Here is a 23,230-nt window from a genome sequence, read left to right as displayed (position 1 = left end):
TTAACTGTACACATAATGTCACTTTTCACTGTCAGTAAATCACTTTGGGAGCTACTACTACTTTAGGACCTATATATAAGAAAACCTCTTTATGTCTGGAGGAATTTTGGCCAGTGGCAGCCACTGTCCAAGCATAAGCATTATTTTAACTATTATTTAATATTTTCATTTATTCATTATTGGCTCTTATGGCATTTTGACTTGATAATTTTCTGTGTCTCTGTAATGTATTGATCATGTTGACACTGATCTTCACCGCTATGCTCAGCAAGAGCTTTCATGATGTGGAGAGACATGTTAGAGGCTGATAGCTGGATGGGACTGTTCCCTTCTGGGAATTTCACAGGATTAGGACTGTTCATCCCTTGGTCAGACATTCAGGTGGGTCCCATGCCCCAGGAGTTGGTCCATCTGTGGTGATTACCACTAGTGCATTCCAAGACAAATGCCAATCCATTTCCAAAGTAGTGCCCCTGCCAGGCTCCTTATACATTTTATATGTTTATGTTATTACAGGAAGCCAAGAAAGCTGTTAGTGCAAAATTTTTTTTATTTATGTTGGTCACAGAAAAAAAAACATCAACAAAATGACTGAAAATCTTGAATCACTGTTGATGATGCAGTCCACACATAAATGGCCTGAGTTGGGTGGGACTTCCAGGTATCCAAATAGTTTAAGCTGTAACAATGTATGACAACTGTTTACTGGCTTTATTTTAGGATTTGACTAAATATGAATATTGATCAAGTATGCATTTAATGCAGTGAATACAATATTGTCTTGATTTCAGTGATCAACTCCAATATCAGGATCTGCAAAAGAAGAGGGAGATACAACACATCAGACATAACATTTTCCACTGAATATACAATCCTCTTTCATTCAGAAACTGCTTTTTTCAGTAGCAGATGTTATGGCTAATAGACATTATGGGTAGTGGACAGTATGGTTAGCAGACAATATGGCTAGTGGACATTATGGCTAGCGGACATTATGGCTAGCGGACATTATGGCTAGCGGACATTATGGTTAGCAGACAATATGGCTAGTAGACATTATGGTTAGCAGACAATATGGCTAGTAGACATTATGGGTAGTGGACATTATGGCTAGTAGACATTATGGCTAGTGGACATTATTACTAGTGGACATTATGGCTAGTGGACATTATGGTTAGCAGACATCATGGCTAGTAGACATTATGGGTAGTGGACATTATGGTTAGCAGACATCATGGCTAGTAGACATTATGGGTAGTGGACATTATGGCTAGTAGACATTATTAATAGTGGACATTATGGTTAGTGGACAGTATGGCTAGTGGACATTATTGCAAGTACACATTATGACTAGTGGACATTATGGCTAGAGGACACTATGGCAGCAGACAATTTTGCTAGTGGACATTATGGTTAGCAGGCATTATGGCTAGCTGACATTATTGCTGGTGAACATTTTTTCTAGTGGACATTATAGTTAGCAGACATTATGGCTAGTACACATTATTGCTGGTGAACATTATTACTAGTGGACATTAATACTAGTGGACATTATGGTGATTGGACATTATGGTTCATGGACATTATCATTACTGAACATTATGGCGAGTGGACATTATGGCCAGTATATATAATGGATGCAGACATTATTGCAAGTAGACATTATGGCTGGTGGATATTATGGCAACAGCCAATATAGCTAGTGGACAATATGGTTAGCAGACATGATGGCTAGCTGATATTATGTCTGGTGAACATTATTACTAGTGGACATTATTACTAGTGGACATTATGGCTAGCGGACATTATGGCTAGCGGACATTATGGCTAGCGGACATTATGGCTAGTAGACATTATGGCTAGTGGACATTATGGCTAGTGGACATTATGGTTAGTGGAGTTTATGGTTCGTGGACATTATGGTTAGCAGACATGATGGCTAGCTAATATTATGGCTGGTGAACATTATTACTAGTGGACATTATTACTAGTGGACAATATGGTTCGTGGACATTATGGCTAGTGGACATTATGGCTAGTGCACATTATGGCTAGTGGACGTTATTGCAAGTACACATTATGACTAGTGGACATTATGGCTAGAGGACATTATGGTTAGTGGACAGTATGGCTAGTGGACATTATTGCAAGTACACATTATGACTAGTGGACATTATGGCTAGTAGACATTATGGCTAGTGGACATTATGGCTAGTGGACATTATGGCTAGTGGAAATTATGGCTAGTGGACATTATGGTTTGTGGACATTATGGCTAGTGGACATTATGTTAGTGGCATATGCGTTTTTAGCCCATTTTTGGGGGGTCCTTAAGCAACCCTAGACCCTAGCAAAGCACCCCAAAACTCGGATTCGTTTTTTTCTTTTAGTGTATGCGTTTTTTTTTTGTTTTTTTTTGTTTTGTTTTTTAAATAATAAAAAAAAAAACCCTCAAAGTGTAGAAACTATACACTACCTGGTTTAAAAAGTAATACTGTAACACCTCCCCACACGGCTTTAATCAGGATTTGTTGCACAATGCTTAACTTCTAACACATTTTTATGATCACCAGTCCTCCTGATTGCTCCTGCGCTTAAACGTAGGTTACTCTTTATCTGTGTTGAGGTAGGAGTTAGCCGATGTTTTTCTAGCCAACATTACAGGTGTTAAGTACCACTGTCCCGTTTGAACGAATGAGAGAAGCTAGTTGCTGTGTCAACTGCATGTGTTTATAAAAGATAATGTGCTAATGATGGCAAGCTAACTGGATGTCCACTAACGTTATAAATCCTGCTGCTGTGTGTGCACAGCCTCATCATGTATGTCTGTCTCTGTGTGTTAATATAAAAGCTTCCTCATCCCTGTCAACGGTGTTCTTAACCTGCTCCCTGATTTATTTTGCATCCTTAATCCATTCTTTATGATTGTCTGTGTATTCTCAGATGATTTTAGTATTGTCCCAGTCATGATGTGGACAGGGACAACGGTTTGCCTCGCTTATGGATCTGTCAGCTTGGCCATGCCCATGAATGTCAGCTGATTCACAACACGTCACGGGGGTCAGATGTGCTGTTATGTTGACTTGATGCTGAGAGGGAGAGATGCAGACGGGAAACACCTGCAAAGCTGAGCAAAACGGCTTTGACAGGCTGCATGAACTCTTGTAGCTGTGAAATTAACGTCTGCCAGATGATCCTGTTATTGTAATAAAATGCAGGGCACCACAAAATTTAAAAAAAAAAAAAAAAACTCTCCCCATGTCCAATCTGCAATTCTTGCTTTAGTGATGATGTGGAGGCCATTTATGTGTTTTTTTGTTTTCTTTTATGAGAGATGGCTGTGATGGAAGTTAAATGATTTTTTCTATTATATTTTAGTATATTAGCTTAAATTACACAGATCGATTTTATTTAAAGTTTATTTTTAGCTTTTGATGAGTGTGAGACGGGAATGGCAGACAGGTAATTTATGTCACGCCCGGTGGTGGTGGTGTGTTTTTGTTGGAAATCAGTGTCAGGTGGTGTGAGACAGGTGAAATGATTTTTTGACCACTTTCAGGTGTTTTGTTGGGTTTTTTGCTTTGTTTAAAGAAAAATAAATTATTTGTAATTTTCTAAATCCTCTCTTTTTTTTTTATTTTTGGATCTTTGGAAGTGCGTACAAAATCACACAGTCCCCACTGCCACCGCCTTTAAAAGAAAAAGGCTGGTACAGATGAGCTTTGATACTTTTTACTGAAGAATCCCTTCAGATAACTTACTCTTACAGATGTAGGCCACCTCCAGGTACTTGTAGGTGCCTACACAGGGGTCACCAAACACTGAGTTTTCCGCTTTGATAGAACAGCTGTTTTGTCCGTTACAGCTGTGGATGCAACACAGGATTAAACATGAAGCAGAGGAACGTAGGTGTCAGCAAATAGAGGATTAGAGTAAAACAAATTTTTTTTTTTTTTTTTTTACCTCTCAGCAACTTTATTAGTCGGGTTTGAGCATTGGACATTTTCAACCTGTCCGGAGGGACGTCCATAAATGCATGTTGACTGGTCACTACGTCCATAATAAGCTCCTAGGACAAATATAATCTGCCCCTTACCTGCCCGAGAGAAAAGTTTAAAACTTTCATGATGAAAGCAAATAAACTCAGGTGTTTAAATTAAGAGAAATAAGGATAATATTAAACTGAATCTGTGATCGTACCACACTGGAGGTAAGCCAGAGAATGCTCGCAGGTCACACTGTGGACTGTAGAAGCAACATATGATTAGAAACCACTTAAATCTGTCCATGTGTGATGACTTCATGCTCACTGATGCAACAGACCTGCTGGGAAGCAGCTGTAGGTTGTGCCCAGGTACTTGTAGATGCCATGGCAGGGATCAGATACTTCTACCACATATATTTTATATTCACACTCTTTTAGGCCATTACATCTGCAGAGACACAAAAGTGAAAAGAATGAAAAGAGCAAGTTTGGAGGCCTGTTTACAAGCCTTTTTATTCTGTGTTGACAAGGCTTAACTGTAACTGACAGAATATAAAACATGTCTTGTCAACAAATAAATAAATTAAGTAAAATAAATAAGTTTACACACAGTAAATTAAAGAAACACATCTCACAAAAAGTTGGGGAAACCGATCTTCCTCTATGATGTCAGAATTAACCTAACAGGCAGCTTAACCTGTACAAGTGAACTTTATTGACTTTTTCCAATCACCTGAATGCACATTTACAATTTCTAAATGGTTATTGCAGAATGTGCTGTTTTATAATAAGATGTCTGACCACTAAAAACCCAAAGGAAGAGTGGTTAAAAGTGAAGCATATGTGGAAGTGCATAAAACTGCAGTTCCCCCTTCATCCACTAGGGGCTGCAAAACAGAACAAATCCTCATAGACTCCCATGTTAAAAAGACCAACTTCACAGCAGAAATAAACATGTTTACAGCCTGGTTAGAAAATCCATTATCGGTTTATAGGTCAGGTTTACCTTCATGACAACTGTGGAGGGAGTGAATTTTTTTCTAACTCGCCCGTTTAAAAGTAATTTAAACTCGAACTTGGATATATTTAGGGGATTGACAGGTACCGATCTCCGGCTTCGAGTAAGAAGAACGTAGAACAACCGCGGTTTTTAGCCGGTTAACAGTGTGGCTTAGCTTTAGCCTGCTTACCTCCGTTAGCTGGTTAGCTCCTGTTATCTCAAGGTTAGCTTTTAGCTACAGAAAGCTCGGAGTTCACTCGATGTCAATCATCCACCATGACGCTCACGGCTGCCCTCTCAGCTCCCAGGGTCATGGAAACAATATTTAGTTTGTTTAAGAAGGGCCAAATCATTGTGACCAAGCAGATAAAACATTTAAGGAGAGGCAGAAACCACTAAAACTGGGTTCAGAACTGTCCAACACATTAAGTATGGGACCATTTCTCCCATCCTGAATGATGGTGATCATTTAAACTTTTGGTGAAATCAGATGGAAGAAAACCAGCAGTAGAAATCGGGAACGTCAGAACATTTCACATGAACAATGCGAAGGAACTGAAGGGACTGAACAGCATTTCAGAGAAATGCAACCAGAGAAAAAGCCTTCAGTTTGCTTGAGAGCATAAAGACTCTGGAGCTGGAATAAGCTCACATGAGTCCAGACTGACCCTGTTCCAGAAGGATTTAGAGCTTCACAGTAAGAAGACAGGCAGATGAAGTGATGCAGACATCATGCCTATTGTCTACTGAACAAGCCTGGGGGGGGGGGGGGGGCAGTCTATGATCTGGGGTTGTTGCAGTTGGTTAGGTCTAGGTTCAGGTCTAGGTTCAGGTCTAGGTTCAGGAACATTGTGTGTCCAAGAATAAGGTCAGCTGACTAGCTGAATACGCTGAGTGAGCAGGTTATTCCATCTTCCCTGAATGCACGGCCACATTGCTTTCATGGGGCTCAGACTGTGAAAGAGTGCTTCAGGGACCAGGAGACATCATGCTCACACAGAGTCCAGACCTGAACCGCATGGAGAATCTTTGGGCTGTGCTGGAGAAAGCTTTGCGCAGTAGTCGGACCGTCTCATCATCAATACAAGATGATGTGAAAAATCTTGGCTCTCGGATGGAAATAAATCTTGTGGCATTGCCGAAGCTTCTAAAGATTCTTTACAGCATAGACCAGGGGTGGACACAGTCCTGAAAATGTTAGGAGTTTCCCTGCTGCAACACACCTGGCACACATCAGACCTGACCAGCAGACTGGTGCAGAGCTTGACATCAAACTGCACCAGTCTGCTGATTAGCCATTGATTTGAATCAGGTGTGTTGCAGCAGGGAAACTCCTAACATTTGCAGGACTGTGGCACTCGAGGACCAGAGTTGCCCACCCCTGGCATAAAGAATGAGGAGTAGATTTTTGTGCTCAAAGCTGCTGAGTGCTTCTTTACCTATTTTGAATAGTTTCCAGAGTGCCTTGCTGTAAGCAGTGTGTGTCGCTGAGCTGGTCTGGAGTTCTCCCTTCGCTGCAGGTCTCTTTGTCTACACGTCCATACAGAGCTGACTGCACGATGATCACCCCACAGTCTGTCACACAACACACCGCCGCTTGGGACAACTTGCAAACATGTAACATATTGTGATCATTTGAGCTCCTCTTTACCAGGTGTTCATATTTAGAAACATGATTAATAAAAATTAAACATGTTAATTAAAGGACAGCCCTCATAAAAACAAAACTCTTTGTATTTCATTAGCTTCATGGTTTCTAGGACACCATGAGCTCACTGGTGAGGAAGAGCTCTCTGGGTCTGACACACTCATGATGTGACAATAAAGCAGATTTTTTGTTGGTTTTGTTGTTTACACAGAGAAAATAAGCAGATTTGTTCAACTGTTGCAAACTTTCCTGGAAGAGTTAATCATCCATACCACAGCTCAGGCGTTGGACGTTGTGACTGTCTCCACAGGTGACCACTCTCTCTGTGGAAAAGGCAGTGGGAGTGGATGTACAGCTTGGCTGGGCGTTGAAAAGGACTGGAGGGAAAAATGTTGGTGTTATTCTCTACATATAGTTGCTCCATTAAAGAGAACTGGTTTGTTATTTTGGAAATCTTTGCATTTCTAACCTAAACTTTATTTTCAAGTCTGTGACAACATTTACTGTTTGCTTGATAATAAAAGATGGCATCAAACTTTACCAAGTCTATAGTGAAAAGGGAAGAGACTGATCGTTGGCCAAAACTAAGACTGCAGAGCAAAGATAAGGCCACACCTGCTTCCACCGCAGGTTTCTAAACAACATGGTGTGAATTACTGAAACTTGTTCTGAAATCACACGTAACATTTAGGAAGTCCGACCACCTGGCGAGCTCTCGTGCTGCATTCACACGTATTTACCTGAACTGTCACATGTACAGCTCGGTGCAACCACTGAAAAGAGAAAAAGAAACCTGAGTGTTAGTTTTTTCATTGGTCCTGTTGCTTCAGTGTCTGTACATTACCTTGAATATGGAAATGTCTTGTCAGCATATTTCCCATCATGCTTTGTGGCGCCTCCCCTACTCTGTGCTGCACCACAAGTAAAGCGTATGCATCATGCCTTATAACTCCACCGAGATACAACTGCAGAAGGAAATGATGTTGGTTGATGTGACTCTGAGTAAGACAGAGAATGAGGCAGGGCTGGATATTTATACTGGATTAACTCTAACCCTAACCCCCCACCCATTTGACATCCAATGTCCAACCTCACCCAATATTCAGCCCCGCCCCATTCTCCAGGCTGGACAAGGTTATCCCTTGTAGCTGCTATGAAATGTTTCCTCATTTAGTTTGAAGTAAAACATATAATTTAGTTTTAAGTAGCATTTATGAGTGGTTTCCTTTTGTGTGCTGTTGGTAAACCATTTTTAAAATGTATTTTTCAACATAAAAGCTTCATTTTTGTGCATTTTTTTAATATAAAATACAGTCAGGTTTAACATTTTTATCAATAAAACAACTAAACACAGAACAACACAAAACAAATAAAGGCCAGTGTGTGACATGTTGACGGCTTCATTTCTTTCTGACACAGGAGGAATGTAAATCACCACAAGCGTGGGAAACACACACGGCTCGCAGCGTCTTCTGTCATGGCTACCTTAGTTATGAAATGATTTGATGACATCAGCGTTTCCATCTGGTTAACAGCTGGTTAACCGGTTGTGGTCACTGGTTGAAACATCAGATCTTAGATCTACCTGGTCTTCCTGGGCTCAAGCGTCTTATTGAAAGTGAGAAGATGTTTTTTTTAACCATCATTCAGCAACATTAACAGTGACTCAGCAGGTTTGGGATTTTATCTGTAACCGTTTGTGGGCTGAAAGTCGGATTCTTTTGGGTGTAAATGTGTCACAGGCAGCTTCTCTGTGGTCGTCGATGCACAATATACAGATATAAAACTCTTTTTAAGATTTGTTTAGATATATTTGGCCAGATGTTATAGTGATTTCTGGTCCTTACCAGTGAACTGTAATGGGGTTACGTTGCTGCATAGACTGCAGGGAAATATTTATTCTTTGTATTTTTATTTATTCCATTTACATTATTTTTAATTGTTTTTGTTGATCTTTCTCAAGAAGGAATGGGTATAAATAAACCAATAAACTAAACTAAATATAGTTCAATGAAGATTCAGTTGGGAAAACGTCTATTTTATATTTCTATTTTTTCAAAAAATGAAAAAAAAGAAAATCAAACAGTGCTTTGTTGAAATAAAGAAGCACCAACCTTTTGAAGAACACCTGGACTGTGGATGGAAAGAAAAAAAACATATCAAAAGATTGATTGATTTAGAACTGATTAATGTCATCCTTTCAACATCCAGCCTGCTGAGAAACATGAAGCGTGATCACAGAAAACTGACGTTCAGAAGAGATGTGTGTTTAAACCAGACTTACATCGGCTCCAGTCAGCAGTCCACAGAGGAGCAGCGTGACAAGAAGACATGCCATCTGTGGAAAAGGGAAGAGGATTCAGAAAAGGATCAAAGTTGAAATATTTTAACCCTTTGAAGCCCAGCGTGACATATATGATACATACAGTTTAGTTTCTCAGACATTTTGCATCACTTTATCGTTAACATTTTGCTCCATATGCTGTTGAGCAGTCTGATACTTGTCTTCTGCCCCTATTGGACACCAGGAAGCAGATTATACTATAATGAATTTTAACATATCAAGTAAAATGAAAAATATCACAAAAAATGTTCATTTTGTTGTCACACTTTGTTAAAGGGCCAAATAAAGTCTTCATAGTGAAAGAATTGGACTTTTCATGCCAGTTTTTATGGGTTTTAAAGGGTTAATATAAGACATACAAGGCTAATTTCCTGTCTCTGCATTTAGACATCTGCTGAACGTGATCATTAGCTGATTTTAAAGCTGATGTGATGAAAATAAGAAGTGAAACTTCACCTTGTTGTGACGAGACGACGTGGAGGAATCAGCCGCTGGTAACAGGATGACTTGGAAGAGAAATGACCTGACGCTTTGTTGGGTTAAAAGGTTCAAAAGACACGACTTTATTCTGACCAGAAGGCAGCAGAAACGGTCCACAAGATAAAAAGCTTCTGCTTTTTATAAGACACATTATCAGCAGAACAGAAGACAGGCGTCCTGATGTCTCGCTCTGCTCTATCTGGCCTTCATCCTCCAGCAAGTCGGGCCACCCTGACACCTCATGGCACCTAAAGTACAACGTTCAGACAGTTTGGAGCAGGATGTTGCATTTATTAAGCAGACGTAAATATCAGAAATCACCATTCCACCACAGCATGCGTGTGATCCACTGACCACTAAAAATAAGTACTAATGCGAAACACCCTCAGTTTAAACCGTCACAGTAGTGTGCATGGAAGTGGTTGTTTTTAACAAAGTTCATTTCTACTGGGACTGTCTCAAGGTCCCCAGCAGGGCCGATAGCAAACAGCACTGCTCTGGGTGGTTGGAAAATGATTTTGTTTTATTCAACCTTACCATCCAGACCTCAGCAGCAAACAGGTTTTTCCAGGAAGGCGTCTGAATGAGACATTTATATGATCAGTAAAAGAACCAACAAACATGTTCATCCTAACCGCTGTAAAACTAAACCATTAAATCATTCAGCAAGCAGATTTAAATTCTTTTCATTTTCAGCCTCAGGAAAATAAAGGCAAAAGATTTGAAGACAACTGTAATTTACTTTGAGGTTTAATAAAAAATTTTTAAAAAAAAAGCTCAACCAGCCGTTTATAATGACAGAGCTCAAATGAGACAATTCATAAAACCGTTCAATGAAATAACAAACGGCACCTAAATACACCATTCACAAAAAGTTAGGGATATTCAGCTTTTGGGTGAAATTTCACAACAAGCCTAAAATGCATTCAAACCTGTACAGGTGAACTTAATGTGATCTTCTCTAAGCTTTTAAATGCACATGTCCAACTGTTAAATGTTTCAATAAATTTTGCACAAGTTGGTGTTCTCAAACAAGGAGCTTAACGGCAAAAATCACAGCAGGTGTGTGATCCTTGAATTGACCAATAAATGTCCTGGTTCAATTAGAGCTGGTGTTTAAACAGTTGTCCTCATCATGCTGTTCACATTTTGACATCATGAGACCAAGACGACACCTAACAATGGAACAACAGTCCCTTGCCATTGCGATGCTTCAAACAGGACGTTCTCAGACAGAAGTGGCCACTGAGCTTGGAGTGTCACAGAGTGTCATCAGCAGGTTGCAACAGAGATATGGAGAGACTGGAAGAGTCACAGAAAGGCCTAGAAGTGGACGTCCTTTGGCCACATCCCGTGCTGATGACCGCTACATTGTGAACACTGCCCTGAGAAACCTGATGATGAATGCCACTCAACTCCAGGCACGTTTAAGAGAGGTGAGAGGCACCCAAGTGTCACGTCAGACCATTGGAAACCGTTTCCATCAGCGTGGTCTGCGTGCTAGACGACCTGCACGGGTACCTGACCACACCACCAGGCACAGGCATCATCGTCTTGCATGGGCCAGGGAGCATTTACGCTGGACGAGGAACCAGTGGGCCTCAGTGCTGTTCTCTGATGAAAGTCGATTCACACTGAGCAGAAATGATGGCCGGCAACGATGTTGGAGACGTCAGGGAGAGCGCTATGCATCAGCCACTGTTGTCACCAGGCCAGCTTTTGGTGGTGGCGGTGTTACAGTGTGGGCAGGGGTGTCCACTTGGTACAGAACTGCCCTACACTTTGTGAATGGTGCAGTGACAAGCCCATACTACCTGAATAACATCATTAATCCAGTGATTGTGCCCCTACATGAACAGCACAGGCCTAATTTCATCTTCATGGACGACAATGCTCCTGCTCATCGTGCCGCATCATCAGGGAACGGCTGTTGGAGACTGGTGTACCTCAAATGGAATGGCCTGCACTCTCTCCAGACCTGAATCCCATTGAAAACCTGTGGGATCAGCTGAGCCGTCGTGTAGAGGCTCGAAACCCTGCACCCCAGAACCTCAATGACCTGAGGGCTGCCCTTCAAGAAGAGTGGGATGTGTGCTGGAAAAATCTTTGTGGATGAGAAACAACGATGCTGAGTCAAACTGCCTTTGTTAGTTTATTCACACAAATGATACATGTAAGTCATACATGGAGAGATCTCTGAGAAGTAACGAAAGTCGCCAGCTTATATAGTTTCGGAACTCCTCCTCTGTTGCTGGGCAGATCATATGAAACAATCATTATCTCTTATTTAAGACTAAACTGAACTCACTAAGCATCAATCACTTACTATATTACTTTATTGCCTTTAACCTTTAAACAACTGGTCAACCAAGCAGTTGACAAAAACAGATGCACTGCAGGAAACGCTTCCTGCCTCAAACATTACCAGCGCATTCCATTGAGAGGTCATATATGAGTTAAAGAAAGCAGTTCACAATGAGTACAATGTCTAAACTTTATCTACATGGACTACAAAATACAACAAATCAATGCATATATGTCTAATATCTAATACAAATCAAACTCATAACAATTTTCCTATACAGATGCCATGCCTCAGCAGGCAATAAGTTGCCTTGTGAACAGCATGAGACGTCGTTGTCAAGCTGTAGTTGATGCTCAAGGGCACATGACCAGATATTGAGACGTTCACATTTTTTGTTGTGGTGTAACTACCATTGTTGTTACCTTTTGTGTTGAATGTATTTTTTGAGATGAGGAAATCAGTAGTGCATCCTTCTACTTAAATGTCTAGCTTTTATGATATTATATCACTGTAGCATGAACATATTGCATTTTCCATAAATTTCACCTGAAAGCCAAATATCCCTAACTTTTTGTGAGTAGTGTATGATCCAATCTGATTCCGTGTGTGCTGTTGTTGAGATGTGAACTGTATGAAGGCACGGTATGGTGTGGGACCATCCTGTGGCTGGGTTAAGCACATGCACATTGAGCTGGACAGGGAAAGGGGACAAAAATGTGATATTTTCTAAACTTCTGGTCTATTTCCTAAAACTGCACTTTTTTGCTTCAGACCAACATGAAAGAAACAACACTCCACCACAGTCTGTCTGCAGTTAGGGGCTCATCCAGGTCTATTTATTATTAAAAACAAAAACATTATGCACTTAGTTAGAAATGTGTTGAAATAAACCAAACTTACTAATATTCGAACCTGTTCTTTAACCCTCTGGAGCCCTCGCTGCTGCATGTGGATAAAGTAAACTTCTTCTACAAAAACGCTCCTAATGTCTTTAAAGATTAAAATTGTACCTATTGTTTCATTTCCAACTGACTGCAAAAGAAATATTACAAAATAAAAAAATTAAAACTGTTTTTGCATTTCATATGACATCCGTGTGTCACAGTGAACTGAAAGCAAGACGTTTCAATTCCAAAACTTAGACAAGAAAAACTACAAATTCACACACAATGAGCCAGCAGTGGGAACAGAAACCAAGGGCTATAAATACAGGGAAACAGAACAAGACACAGGTGTATTGACTAAACTAACTGAGTCCAGGTGAACTTAATGAAAAGAAGGCAAACTGGAAACAAGATAGGAGGGAACAAAACAAGGAAAACTACTAAATAAAACAAGAAACAGGAACTAAAGAAGACACTAAAAGTCCAAACTGTGACAGTTTGTCATTCATTCATTTGAGTCAAGTAAATAAAAGATTACATCAGAGGTATCCGGCAGGGTTTAGTTGTTTCCCTGCACCAACACACCTGATTCAATTCAAGCAGATCCAACGATGTCCTGTCAACCTATTTGTTCATGTCGGTCAGGTGTGCTGGAGCATGGCTGTACCTGCAGGATGACGGCCCTCCAGGACGGGAGTTTGACACCCGTGGATCACATGATGTTGATGTCTGGCTGATGCACAGAAAGGATCAGTTTACAATACGAGACTGTGATCAGATCCGAGGTCTTCTGTTTACACAAAACATTTAGTTCTAATTAAGATTTTAATCTGAATACTTGTTCATGTAAACAAGGCTGATGTTGTTCTGGTCAGAAGTGAATAACTGGAGCTGCTTCACATGTACAAAGGTTGGAATAAAAATAAATTCAAATTGGAACAAAATAAAAAATGAACAGCCAGTGGAAAATGGCAAAACTAATATAAACTAAATAAACTGGATTAAAATGAAACCAAAATAAAATAAAATCGGTTGGAAGGAGATGAAATTTTACCAGAGGACTGAACGGGTTTCGTGGCTTCACAACAACCTCTTGCTACACCGTTGTAAAGGTAATACAGGCCAACTGTTGTCATGTTCATCATTTATTTCATAAACCAGAGGCGTGAATGTTGAGACTGATTTTATTCTCTGGTCATTCAACAACTTTCTGCTTAGATATGACATAAACAATATTATGTTTATATTAAATGCACTTATATGATTGTTGCCGTTACAGCAGATGTCTCGCTGTGATTCAGAATAATAAAGAACAAGGTTGGTGAGTATTTTGGAACAATGCACAGCTGAGGATGTAGTTCAAGGTCAAGGTCACTTTATTATACAGTCATGTTCACGTGTACCGGCAACCTGCCAGTAAATACGGGAAACTTCTGACACTGATTTTGAATTGTGGTTCAACAGACATTAAAAAAAAAAAATATCATAATGGAACCTTAAAATTATTCTTTTCAACCACAGTTCAACAGCAGTGTCTTTTCACTCAATAACAATTTAGCAAATTGTAATTTATTATCCCTTTTTTTAGTTTCTAGTCATTTGAGAGACAGCTCTAGCCTTCTTTAAAGGGAGGATGCCAGTACGAGCACGACTGTACCAGCAGGTAGTCATAAGAGACAACATTCCCTGCTGAAGAACAAATCATCGCCTCCAGATTCAGCTTCAGCTCATCGTCATTCAGCTAAATTACAGCAGAGATGCTCCACAGAACAAGATAATGATCCAGTCATTAATAAAACAGAATAAAAACACTGGACATACAATCAGTAATAAATACTGATATGAAGTGCAGAATTCCTACGAGGCTGCGAGTCCTCTGTTGTCAGAAACCCGAAAATCAAAAATCACAACCTTACACGAGCTGAGACGGTGAAACACTTCAGCCTGCCACGTGTGATACTCTTTATGCTTCAATAGAAGCAACAAGAACAGAGAATCTCCAGCAAACATCACCAGAAAGCACCTTTTCTCCGTAACTTTCAGAGAAACGGATGTGTAGTGGGTAGAAGAGTTCGGGTGAGGCACTACGTTCATCACCAGGCATGCAGCCCAGTTTCAAGCTGGCATGGCCACTGGGCTCATAAGGGTTGTGTGGTCAAACTCTGCTGGAAAAAGACCATCACTGTGGTGAAAAAAAAAGGGTCATTAAAGCAGGGGTGGAGCTAGAGGGGTGGTCAGGGTGGCACCAGACACTTCGGAAATCTGCCTGGACATCCAGGGTCCCATCTCAGCTGATTGATAGGAGGAGGAGGACAGAAATGTGATTCCAGACCTGCACCGGTATCACTCCACCAGTTTGAAGTCAATTTTAAGCTGGTTTTCTCATTATTTATACTTTAAAAATATTGCATCACATTTCTATTGGAGTTTTATTCCTCTGTAAGTAAACTGTGAATGTTATGAAAGACTGTTAGCTGAAGCTAGGGTTGCCACGCATCCCGTAAAATACGGAATCTTCCTTTAATTGAAAAACAAATGTCGCGTCCCGGATTGAACTAATACAGGACGCACTCAGTTCATTCGTTTTCAACGGTCTACTCATGTCGGTCACGTTGAAAAAAGCTAGCTCAGTAGCTACGTGACAAAAACGTGGCGATAAGTAACTCTCAGACACTGTTGCTGGATTTCCACAGTGCTTCCATTTATCAACACTCATCAACCTTACAAAGCCCAGTTGGACGGCTGCGGCCTCATCAGACATAATAAAACACAACCCACATGTTGCGATGACAACAGGAACTGATAGTGAGCAGAACGTTCTCCGTTTTGTTCGCCACCAGTTCACATCCCAACCTGCTTGGTGCTGTTTGATGACATCACTATTAGTGGACAGCCGAAGTGTTCTTAAAGGGCCATTCCACAATTACAGCTGTTGCAACATCAACACTAAATCTAAAAATAATTTACGAAAACAGTTAGTCAGCACTGTGGCCTCACAGCAAGAAGGTCACTGGTTCGATCCTTGGCTGGGGAGGGGTTTGGTCAGTGGCCTTTCTGTGTGGAGTTTGCATGTTCTCCCTGTGTATGCGTGGGTTCTCTCCGGCTTCCTCCCACCATCCAAAGACATGCATGATAGGTTAATTGGTTACTCTAAATTGCCCCCAGGAATGAGTGTGAGTGTGAGTGGTTGTTCGTCTCTCTGTGTGGCCCTGTGATGGACTGGCGAGCTGTCCAGGGTGTACCCTGCCTGTCGCCCAAAGCCGGCTGGGATAGGCTCCAGCTTCCCCGCAACCCTGAATTGGATTAAGCGGTTCAGAAAATGAATGAATGAATGAAAACAGTTGGTACGTCTACCATAATATGCAATATTCACAGCCTATTTTGTGCATCTTAGGAGGAGTTAATATAAATATGTGACTTTATCACCTAGAGGGTTGCCACCTTTCAGAAATTAAAATAAGGAACGCCCATCACAGCTCTAAGTGTGTGTGTGCGTGTGTTTTGTGCTAGTGTGACAAGTAAAGTTGTGATGAAGTAATCAATTACTGAAACTTAAAGATTGAAATTCTTCATTGGAAATTATTAAATTCTTTGTTGTGCAATATTGTTGGATGAATTAGGCGACATAAAGCTGTGATTACATGGATCTCTGCTAACACGTGAGGATAACACTTGATATAATAAAGTGCCGTCTGCACAATACTTAGCTACTGTAATTAATTAACCATCAAGAAGATTTCTGTGTGTAGAATGTGCAACAAATAACTTTACAAATAATGACTGTTACGTCCCAGTGCTTGTGCATATCTGACTGTGATCTCCACGAGACTTGGCTGACGGCTTTGTTTCCAACCAACCAACAACACCTGCACTGCTCCTTCCAGGATCCTCATCATCATCACCTTCAGCTGGGCCAGCTCGTCAGCCTTATTTCAGGAGCAGGCTGGCAATCGTTCAGGGCAGCTGAGTGTGGATGGCTCAGTTTGCCTGACTTTGGCTAGGTTGTCAGCCTGGGACAGTGGTTTTGTGCTGTAGTACGGATCTTTGTATTTGTGAGCCCAGTAGGGGTGATTTGTAAGCTGTCTTAAAAGCAGTGGTTTAGTTGTGGGTAGTTTGTCACCCTTAGTGTTGTTCAGGGTGTGACGCAAAGCCTGTTACAGACCTTTGTGTTGCTTCTTCCTGCCTGTGTGTCATGGGCAACAACAGTGTTGCCTACAAATAAAAACCTTTATTCTGAAAGGAACTTATTTGTGGGTTTAATGTTTACAAAGCTTTTCCCCTTTTCACTGGCAAGCTGGGGTTTGTAACATAACACCTGTGTCACTTCACTTGCATGCGGTAAGAGGGGAGGAGTGGGATGAATTCATATCATTTATACCGTGGTCACTAATAGTTGGGTATATGAAATTACTGTCCTATCATTCTGTTACAGGCATCACCATAGCAACGCGTTAATCAGCTGGTTCAGTTCAGCTGACTTTTGACAGGTGACAAACGTGAAAACTGCTGTTTGGCAATAAAACTAGAGGCCAACATAAAATGGTTCCTATAGGCTACTTTAGCATATTTAGCTAGTTTTGTTAAAAAAACAAAAACCATTTGTTATAAAACATTTCCAGTGTGGGACCATGGTGACGACGCTGCGTTGTGCCATCTACACTCCGTAACGAGCTGTGAAATGCGGCTCCTTGTTTAATCCTACATATTGGACTAGATATTTTTCCTGCCCATCTCATGATGCGAAGGGAAGTCATGTCATCAAAACAGTTTAACAACTCTAATAAATAGGCTAATTTATCAAATGATCACTTAACACAGATTCCTTAAAAAGACTGAAAAACATCAAGCTGTTTCATGTTAGAAATGCATATAAAAATAACTTTATACATATTTTTGTGTGTATTTATTAACTCATCCTTTGAAAATACATTTTTAATGGGTATATACGGTATTTATATTGGCTAACGGAACAAAGTGCATCCTGTATTGGGTCAATCAGGGACGAAATGTTTGTCAATCAAAGGACGATTCCTTATTTTACGGGGCGGGTGGCAACCCTGTGTGATCTATCAAACCTGAGAGCAATGTTGCTGACAGAGACTGTCTATATTTAACACGTTTCTAAAGGACGTGTAAACAATGAATGTGAGGAATTGCACACGTGGCTGCAGTTATTGTCACAAGGAGACATGGAAACAAAGCAAGGAGACACAGAACGCCTTTTTTTGTGAATCTTTCTGGGATGAATGTGAAACAATCAAAACATGTGGCTTATCCAGCATTTTGGAGCTGTTGGAGGAACTTAGGAAGGATGTGGAGAGGAGTCATGCATACCTGATGACAGATGTTGCGTGTCACAGTCGGGATCCTCCAGATGTGCTGTCAGATGTTCTAAATGCCATGTGTCGCCTGATAGTCTCGGTTATTAGGTTTCCACTCTGTAGGAACAACTGAGACCAAACAATTTCATTTTTCACCTTCTAATGTCTTTATACCAACTTTCTACTTCATCCCCTGTTCACATCGTTTTACCTACAGCCTCTACTTTTTCATAAATTTGCTGCCATACAGTGTTTATTTGTGTCAATCACATTTCTTTGCTGTAGGTGATGTTTTCTCTCTAAACTCACCATGCTGCAAACCAGGTCACACGCAAAACCCTCATTACTGTGAATGTCCGTTGGGCATTCACAGTATTGAGATCCAGTTCTTCACAATTACTGTGAGTGCCCATAGCACCTTATTATTCCAACATACATAAGCATGCTACTCCTCCTACACCGTTCAGGTCACTTCAACCGTTCACATCTTCAACCCTGCAGCTCCTTCAGGAGATGAGTGCTATGACTTATGTCATTTCCAAATCTTTGAAGTTTGAGATATTTAGCAATTTGTAAAAATAAGTTCCACCTTGTGATTGGATGAAAGTCCTTCAAACCAAATGCAGACTACTGAAATATTAGCAACTGTGAATTCCCATTTATTGAACTATTCTGAATGATTGAAATTGCTTCAGTATAAGAAATTGGAAAAAAAAAAAAAAAAAAGCACAAGTGACGTTTTCTCTAATTGCCCCACATCAGGATTGAACCCATGAACTTCTGCATTGAAGCACACTTACTGACTACGCCAGTAGTACTGTTAATTGCAATTTGGACAAAGCACTTAAAATGTTTTCCAGTTGGGATGGGCAAGCCCTTTTTTCCCCGCAGCATGAGGAAGCTGGAGGAGGAGGAACCCAGCAATCACTGGGAAAGAGGCAGGATACACCCTTGACAGGTCACCAGTCCCTCACAGGCCTCTAAACTATAATTGCTCACAATTTTGTGGGGTAAACCAGCTGTCTTTAAAGATTTACCTTTGGTATGTCGTTCATTGAATGATGACAATCTCCATGATGTGGCAAGTGTCAGATTTGTACATAAAAACACTTATTTCTGATGTAATGAAACAGTCAACACTTTCACCTCAGCTGGGATGTCAGATGCCTTAGCTTTCTCTGATTTTAAGAGACTAAATTCTGATTCTATCCCTTTGATGTGGAAATAAATACATCTTTGTGTTAATATTACAAAATAGGTGAAGGTAGAGTTGTACAGGAAGAAAGTTTATAGCCATACACAGACAGACTGGCAAACCAGCATTTTACTGGTAGCCTGATGTGTTGTGGGGCCAACAGTGTATTCATTGGTCTAACTGCTTCATAAATCTCAGATCTCTGGTGTTTCTTTACAGGAAACTGATAAAAAACTATCCCCACTTGACTTTCCTCTTGTGACGAATCCATGTTCAGCAGCTTTTCAGCATTTTTCCTCCATTATCCAGACCCATTTTCAGCACAGAACCTGAAAACACCTATAATAATCCAAGTTCAATATCATCCATGAAAAAAAAAAAAAAAAAAAAAGACACCTGGAAGAGGAGGCGTCGCCCGCCGAGGAGGCGTCAATCAATGCAACAGCTTGGTCATTTGACCCAAATCCAAGCGCCATCTCAGCTTCCACTTCATTGGCTTCCAATTGCACTAGAAGAGTCAAAGTTTCCATGACAACACTGACTGTGGCTCCAGGTAATGGCAGATGTCGACCAGCAGACACACTGCTTACCCCCATCAGGTTGTTTCCACATGGAATTCAGTGACTGGAGGAATGAGATGGTCTTCTTGAAAGAAATCTCATTTGGAGAAAGAGCTGCAATACAAGAGGCAGGAAGTTAATAAAAAATAATTTCTCCTTATAGTCTGCATTTAATCTACTCCGTTTGTTTGACCACCTGGCATTAGTGACCCTGTAAGCATTGCAATGCAAGTATATTTTCAGCAAGTCTTTGAATACCAGTCAACAATTACAACAAGAAAAAGAAAAAGAAAAAAAAAAAAAAAAGAAAAACAACAAAGCGAACCTTGGCCAAGCTGACTGGTCAGGACACACAGAAGCAGAACCCAAACAATCCCCATTGTTCCACTCTCCAGCTAAAGGTGCAAAAGCTCAACTGAAGTTTAAATACGTCTCAGGCGTCAGGTGGCACAGTGTTCCCCCAAGTGATTATGCAACTGCATCTCAATCGTTCAGCATCAAAGGGCATTCAGAGTTGCTCTTCTGCTCTTTAGAGTTTAAATAGAGGATCAAACACGTTCGCACCTCCCGCTTATTTACACAGTCACTCGTACTAAATCACCTGCAAACTGGGTACTCTAAATATTTCATCCTTGTTTTAAAAAACAAAACAAAAGAAAAATAGCTCAGAAAGACATTGTTTCATAAAAAGTGACATGTAAGACGACTAGTTAGTTCACCCCAAAAATCCACCAGTATATTTGCACATTGTCACATAAATTCTGCTCTTTGGTTTCAGGGAGGAAGAGTTGTGAAATTACTAAACCGATACTGGCACATAGAGCTGGTGAGAGACAAGCTCATAGACTTATGTACATATATCTTCATTATGTCTATGTTCAAGCTGAAGTTAATGCAGCTGATGGCTAACGGCACCAGTGTAGCATCACTAACCTTAGCTTAGCTTAGTTTAGGGACGTTTGTATTTATAAAAGGAGCATCACAGGGGGTTTACAAGTTTAGAAGTGGGTATACTCTATGCTGTGTTACAGCCCGGCTCAAAGGCTGTAACTGAGAAGGGAGGCAGGCACAAAAGGGGGTGTTTGCTCCCACCTAAGCAATGCTAAGCAAAAGCCAGCTGACTGAAAAAGAAGTGGGTATACTCCATATACCCGCGTATACCCTGGACTACACCACTGTATCTAATACAAAGCCTTCCTACATGGAGATGTCAGTTTAAGTCTTGATGAAGCTTCTCAGATGAGTGTTACTGATTAGTATTTAGATTGTCAGCAGTCGACCAAAGAAAAACTATCACTCAACGACACTGTGGGTGATTGGCTTATTTAGGATCAGGTTTTAAATCTCAAAGCGTCGCAGTAATGGCTATCATGAAACTGTATGTACATCTATGGCTTATAAGTGTAGCCAACCTCCTCTCCAAACACAATCTGTTGGCTTCCGGACTTCCTCACAGAACGATCGCCATGTAAAAGTAAATGGTGTATTATCTGACATTGTTTTGTCATCCGCTGGATCCCCGAAGGTTGGGTCTTATCTCCACTTCTGTTTGTTTTGCATAAAAATTCTTTTTTTTTTTTTTTGTCTTGTCCAGCATTTAGGTAGCAGAATGATGGTCTGGATGTTCTGCTGAGCAAATTTTCTCTGCCAAGGGAAGCTTTATAGATATAATGATCCCCTTGACTTTCTGAATTTTTATTTTATTTCTATATTTATTTTGTATTATTGTTTGAATTGTAGAATTTGTACTGCTGGACCGGAGAGGACAGACGAAAGACAGAAAGAGAAAGGAGAAAAAATACCTCATAAGAAAAGTGAAAGAGATAAAGGGAGAGGAAAGGGTGTTTTGCATATAAATTCTTATCGCAGTCAGTACGAAATTTGGGAAATTTGCTGATGTGTCTGTTATCATTTTATGAGCTGATCAGGGCAACTCTGACCATGGCCATTGCTACATGATATGTATAACACTGATTGTTTTCCTACAAAATTTGCTTTACTTTTACATTAAATCACCACTTTAATTGTGGTAATCAGTTTTTTCCCAAAGCTGTCATAATTAAATAAAGGGGACACCATTCTTTTTCACCCAGTAAAAAGCCTGGCTCCTCATTTCACCATGATGCACTTACCATTCATTCATTCATTCATCATCATCCTAACCATTTAGTCCCATTACGGGTTGCAGGGAAGCTGGAGTCTATACCAGCAGTCTTTGCGGAAAGGCAGGGTACACCCTTCTTACCATTTACATAAAACATATTTAAAAAGCTGTAAAACTACTTCATCTTTACACATTCAGACTCCTTTCATCTTTTAGCAGCATTTAAATGATTCGTTCTGCTACTGCCTTGAAAGAAGCACAAAGTAACTTTCTGATCTTAAAAATATGTTTCTGACTGGTTTTAATGGCACATTAACATTCATTATGCAACTGATGCCGTTGCCCAGCAACCCCGAGACTGAGAAACCACACACAGCATTTTGCTTTATGGCACCATGTCAGACGCTAGCAACGGGACGTCCACACACTGCCTGTTTTTAATGTGCACTACATGAACATGAGATTTATTTATTTACGTTATTAGAAGAAGAGTGGGAAATAAACAGAAGGAGCAACTGAAGAAGAGACAAGACAAGCCAACACTGGACTGACTTTTACTGGCTGGTGAGACCTCAGAGAAGAGACAAGTGGTGTACAATATTAACCACCTTTAGGGGTGAATTAGGATAAGCAGCTTTAACGACTTGTATCATACTTTTATGTTATTACACAAAGAAGCTGATAGTGCAAGAAAAGTTTATTTATATCGGTCAAAGAAAAAAAATCAACAAAACCACTTCAGAACTTGATTCTGTGTTGATGTCCACACGTTATGGTCTTGACTTCCAGTGTCCACATAGTTTCAGATACACTGTGTGACAATTTTTTACTGGCTTTGACTTTTTTTAAAATCTAAAAATGATTAAACATGATTAATGATTACATATTCATTTAATTTCAACAATAATTATATTGATATTGTCTTGATTTCAGTCTTCAATCTCAGGACCTGCAAAGGAACAGAAAGACATAAAAGTTCAGACGGACACATTTTCCTCTGAGGACACAAAATATGTTCCAAATTAATCTGAACGTCATCATCAGTCATTGATCCATGATAACTACGTCTCTTCTAATGAAACAAACTTCCACTCTGATTCCAATCATGAGATCTTCTTCAATATCAACACTTGTGCTGTTAAACCGAAGCAAAACTATCATGTTTAAACCAGTTTTCTAAGAACCACCAGGTCCACCTGCTAAAAAAAAAAGCCAATAAAATTCAGCATCCCTTGCATCTATTCTGAACTGTTCCAGAAATATTCATTCCGTGTCTCACAAATATGTTTCTGTAAAGAAAAACTGGGTTTGCTCCTGTAGCTCCAAGCGCTTAAACTAAACGTTAGCATGTGCACGTGTGTTGTGTTGGTATGGATGCTGATCAGAGCTGAGAAATGTTGATTA

At 40.3% G+C, this 23,230-nt stretch overlaps 1 protein-coding gene across 1 annotated transcript; it reads right to left on the bottom strand.

Annotated features, from left to right (window-relative positions):
- Positions 1-787: 787 nt before the first annotated feature.
- Positions 788-19,638, bottom strand: LOC306755288 (L-rhamnose-binding lectin SML-like; the record flags this gene model as incomplete). The annotated part of the gene is made up of 6 exons (XM_079239617.1): positions 788-813; positions 3,762-3,865; positions 3,964-4,096; positions 4,201-4,245; positions 4,324-4,433; positions 19,559-19,638. The coding sequence occupies 6 exons, from the start codon at positions 19,636-19,638 to the stop codon at positions 788-790; spliced, it is 498 nt and encodes a 165-aa protein (XP_079095743.1).
- Between the last annotated feature and the right edge of the window lie 3,592 nt (positions 19,639-23,230).

The sequence above is a fragment of the Telmatherina bonti genome (assembly GCF_933228915.1).
Source record: "Telmatherina bonti genome assembly, chromosome: 4".
NCBI classification, from domain to species: Eukaryota; Metazoa; Chordata; class Actinopteri; order Atheriniformes; family Telmatherinidae; genus Telmatherina; species Telmatherina bonti.
The sequence above is the reverse complement of the archived record's forward strand: the minus strand, read 5'-3'. Positions and strand labels throughout refer to the sequence as shown.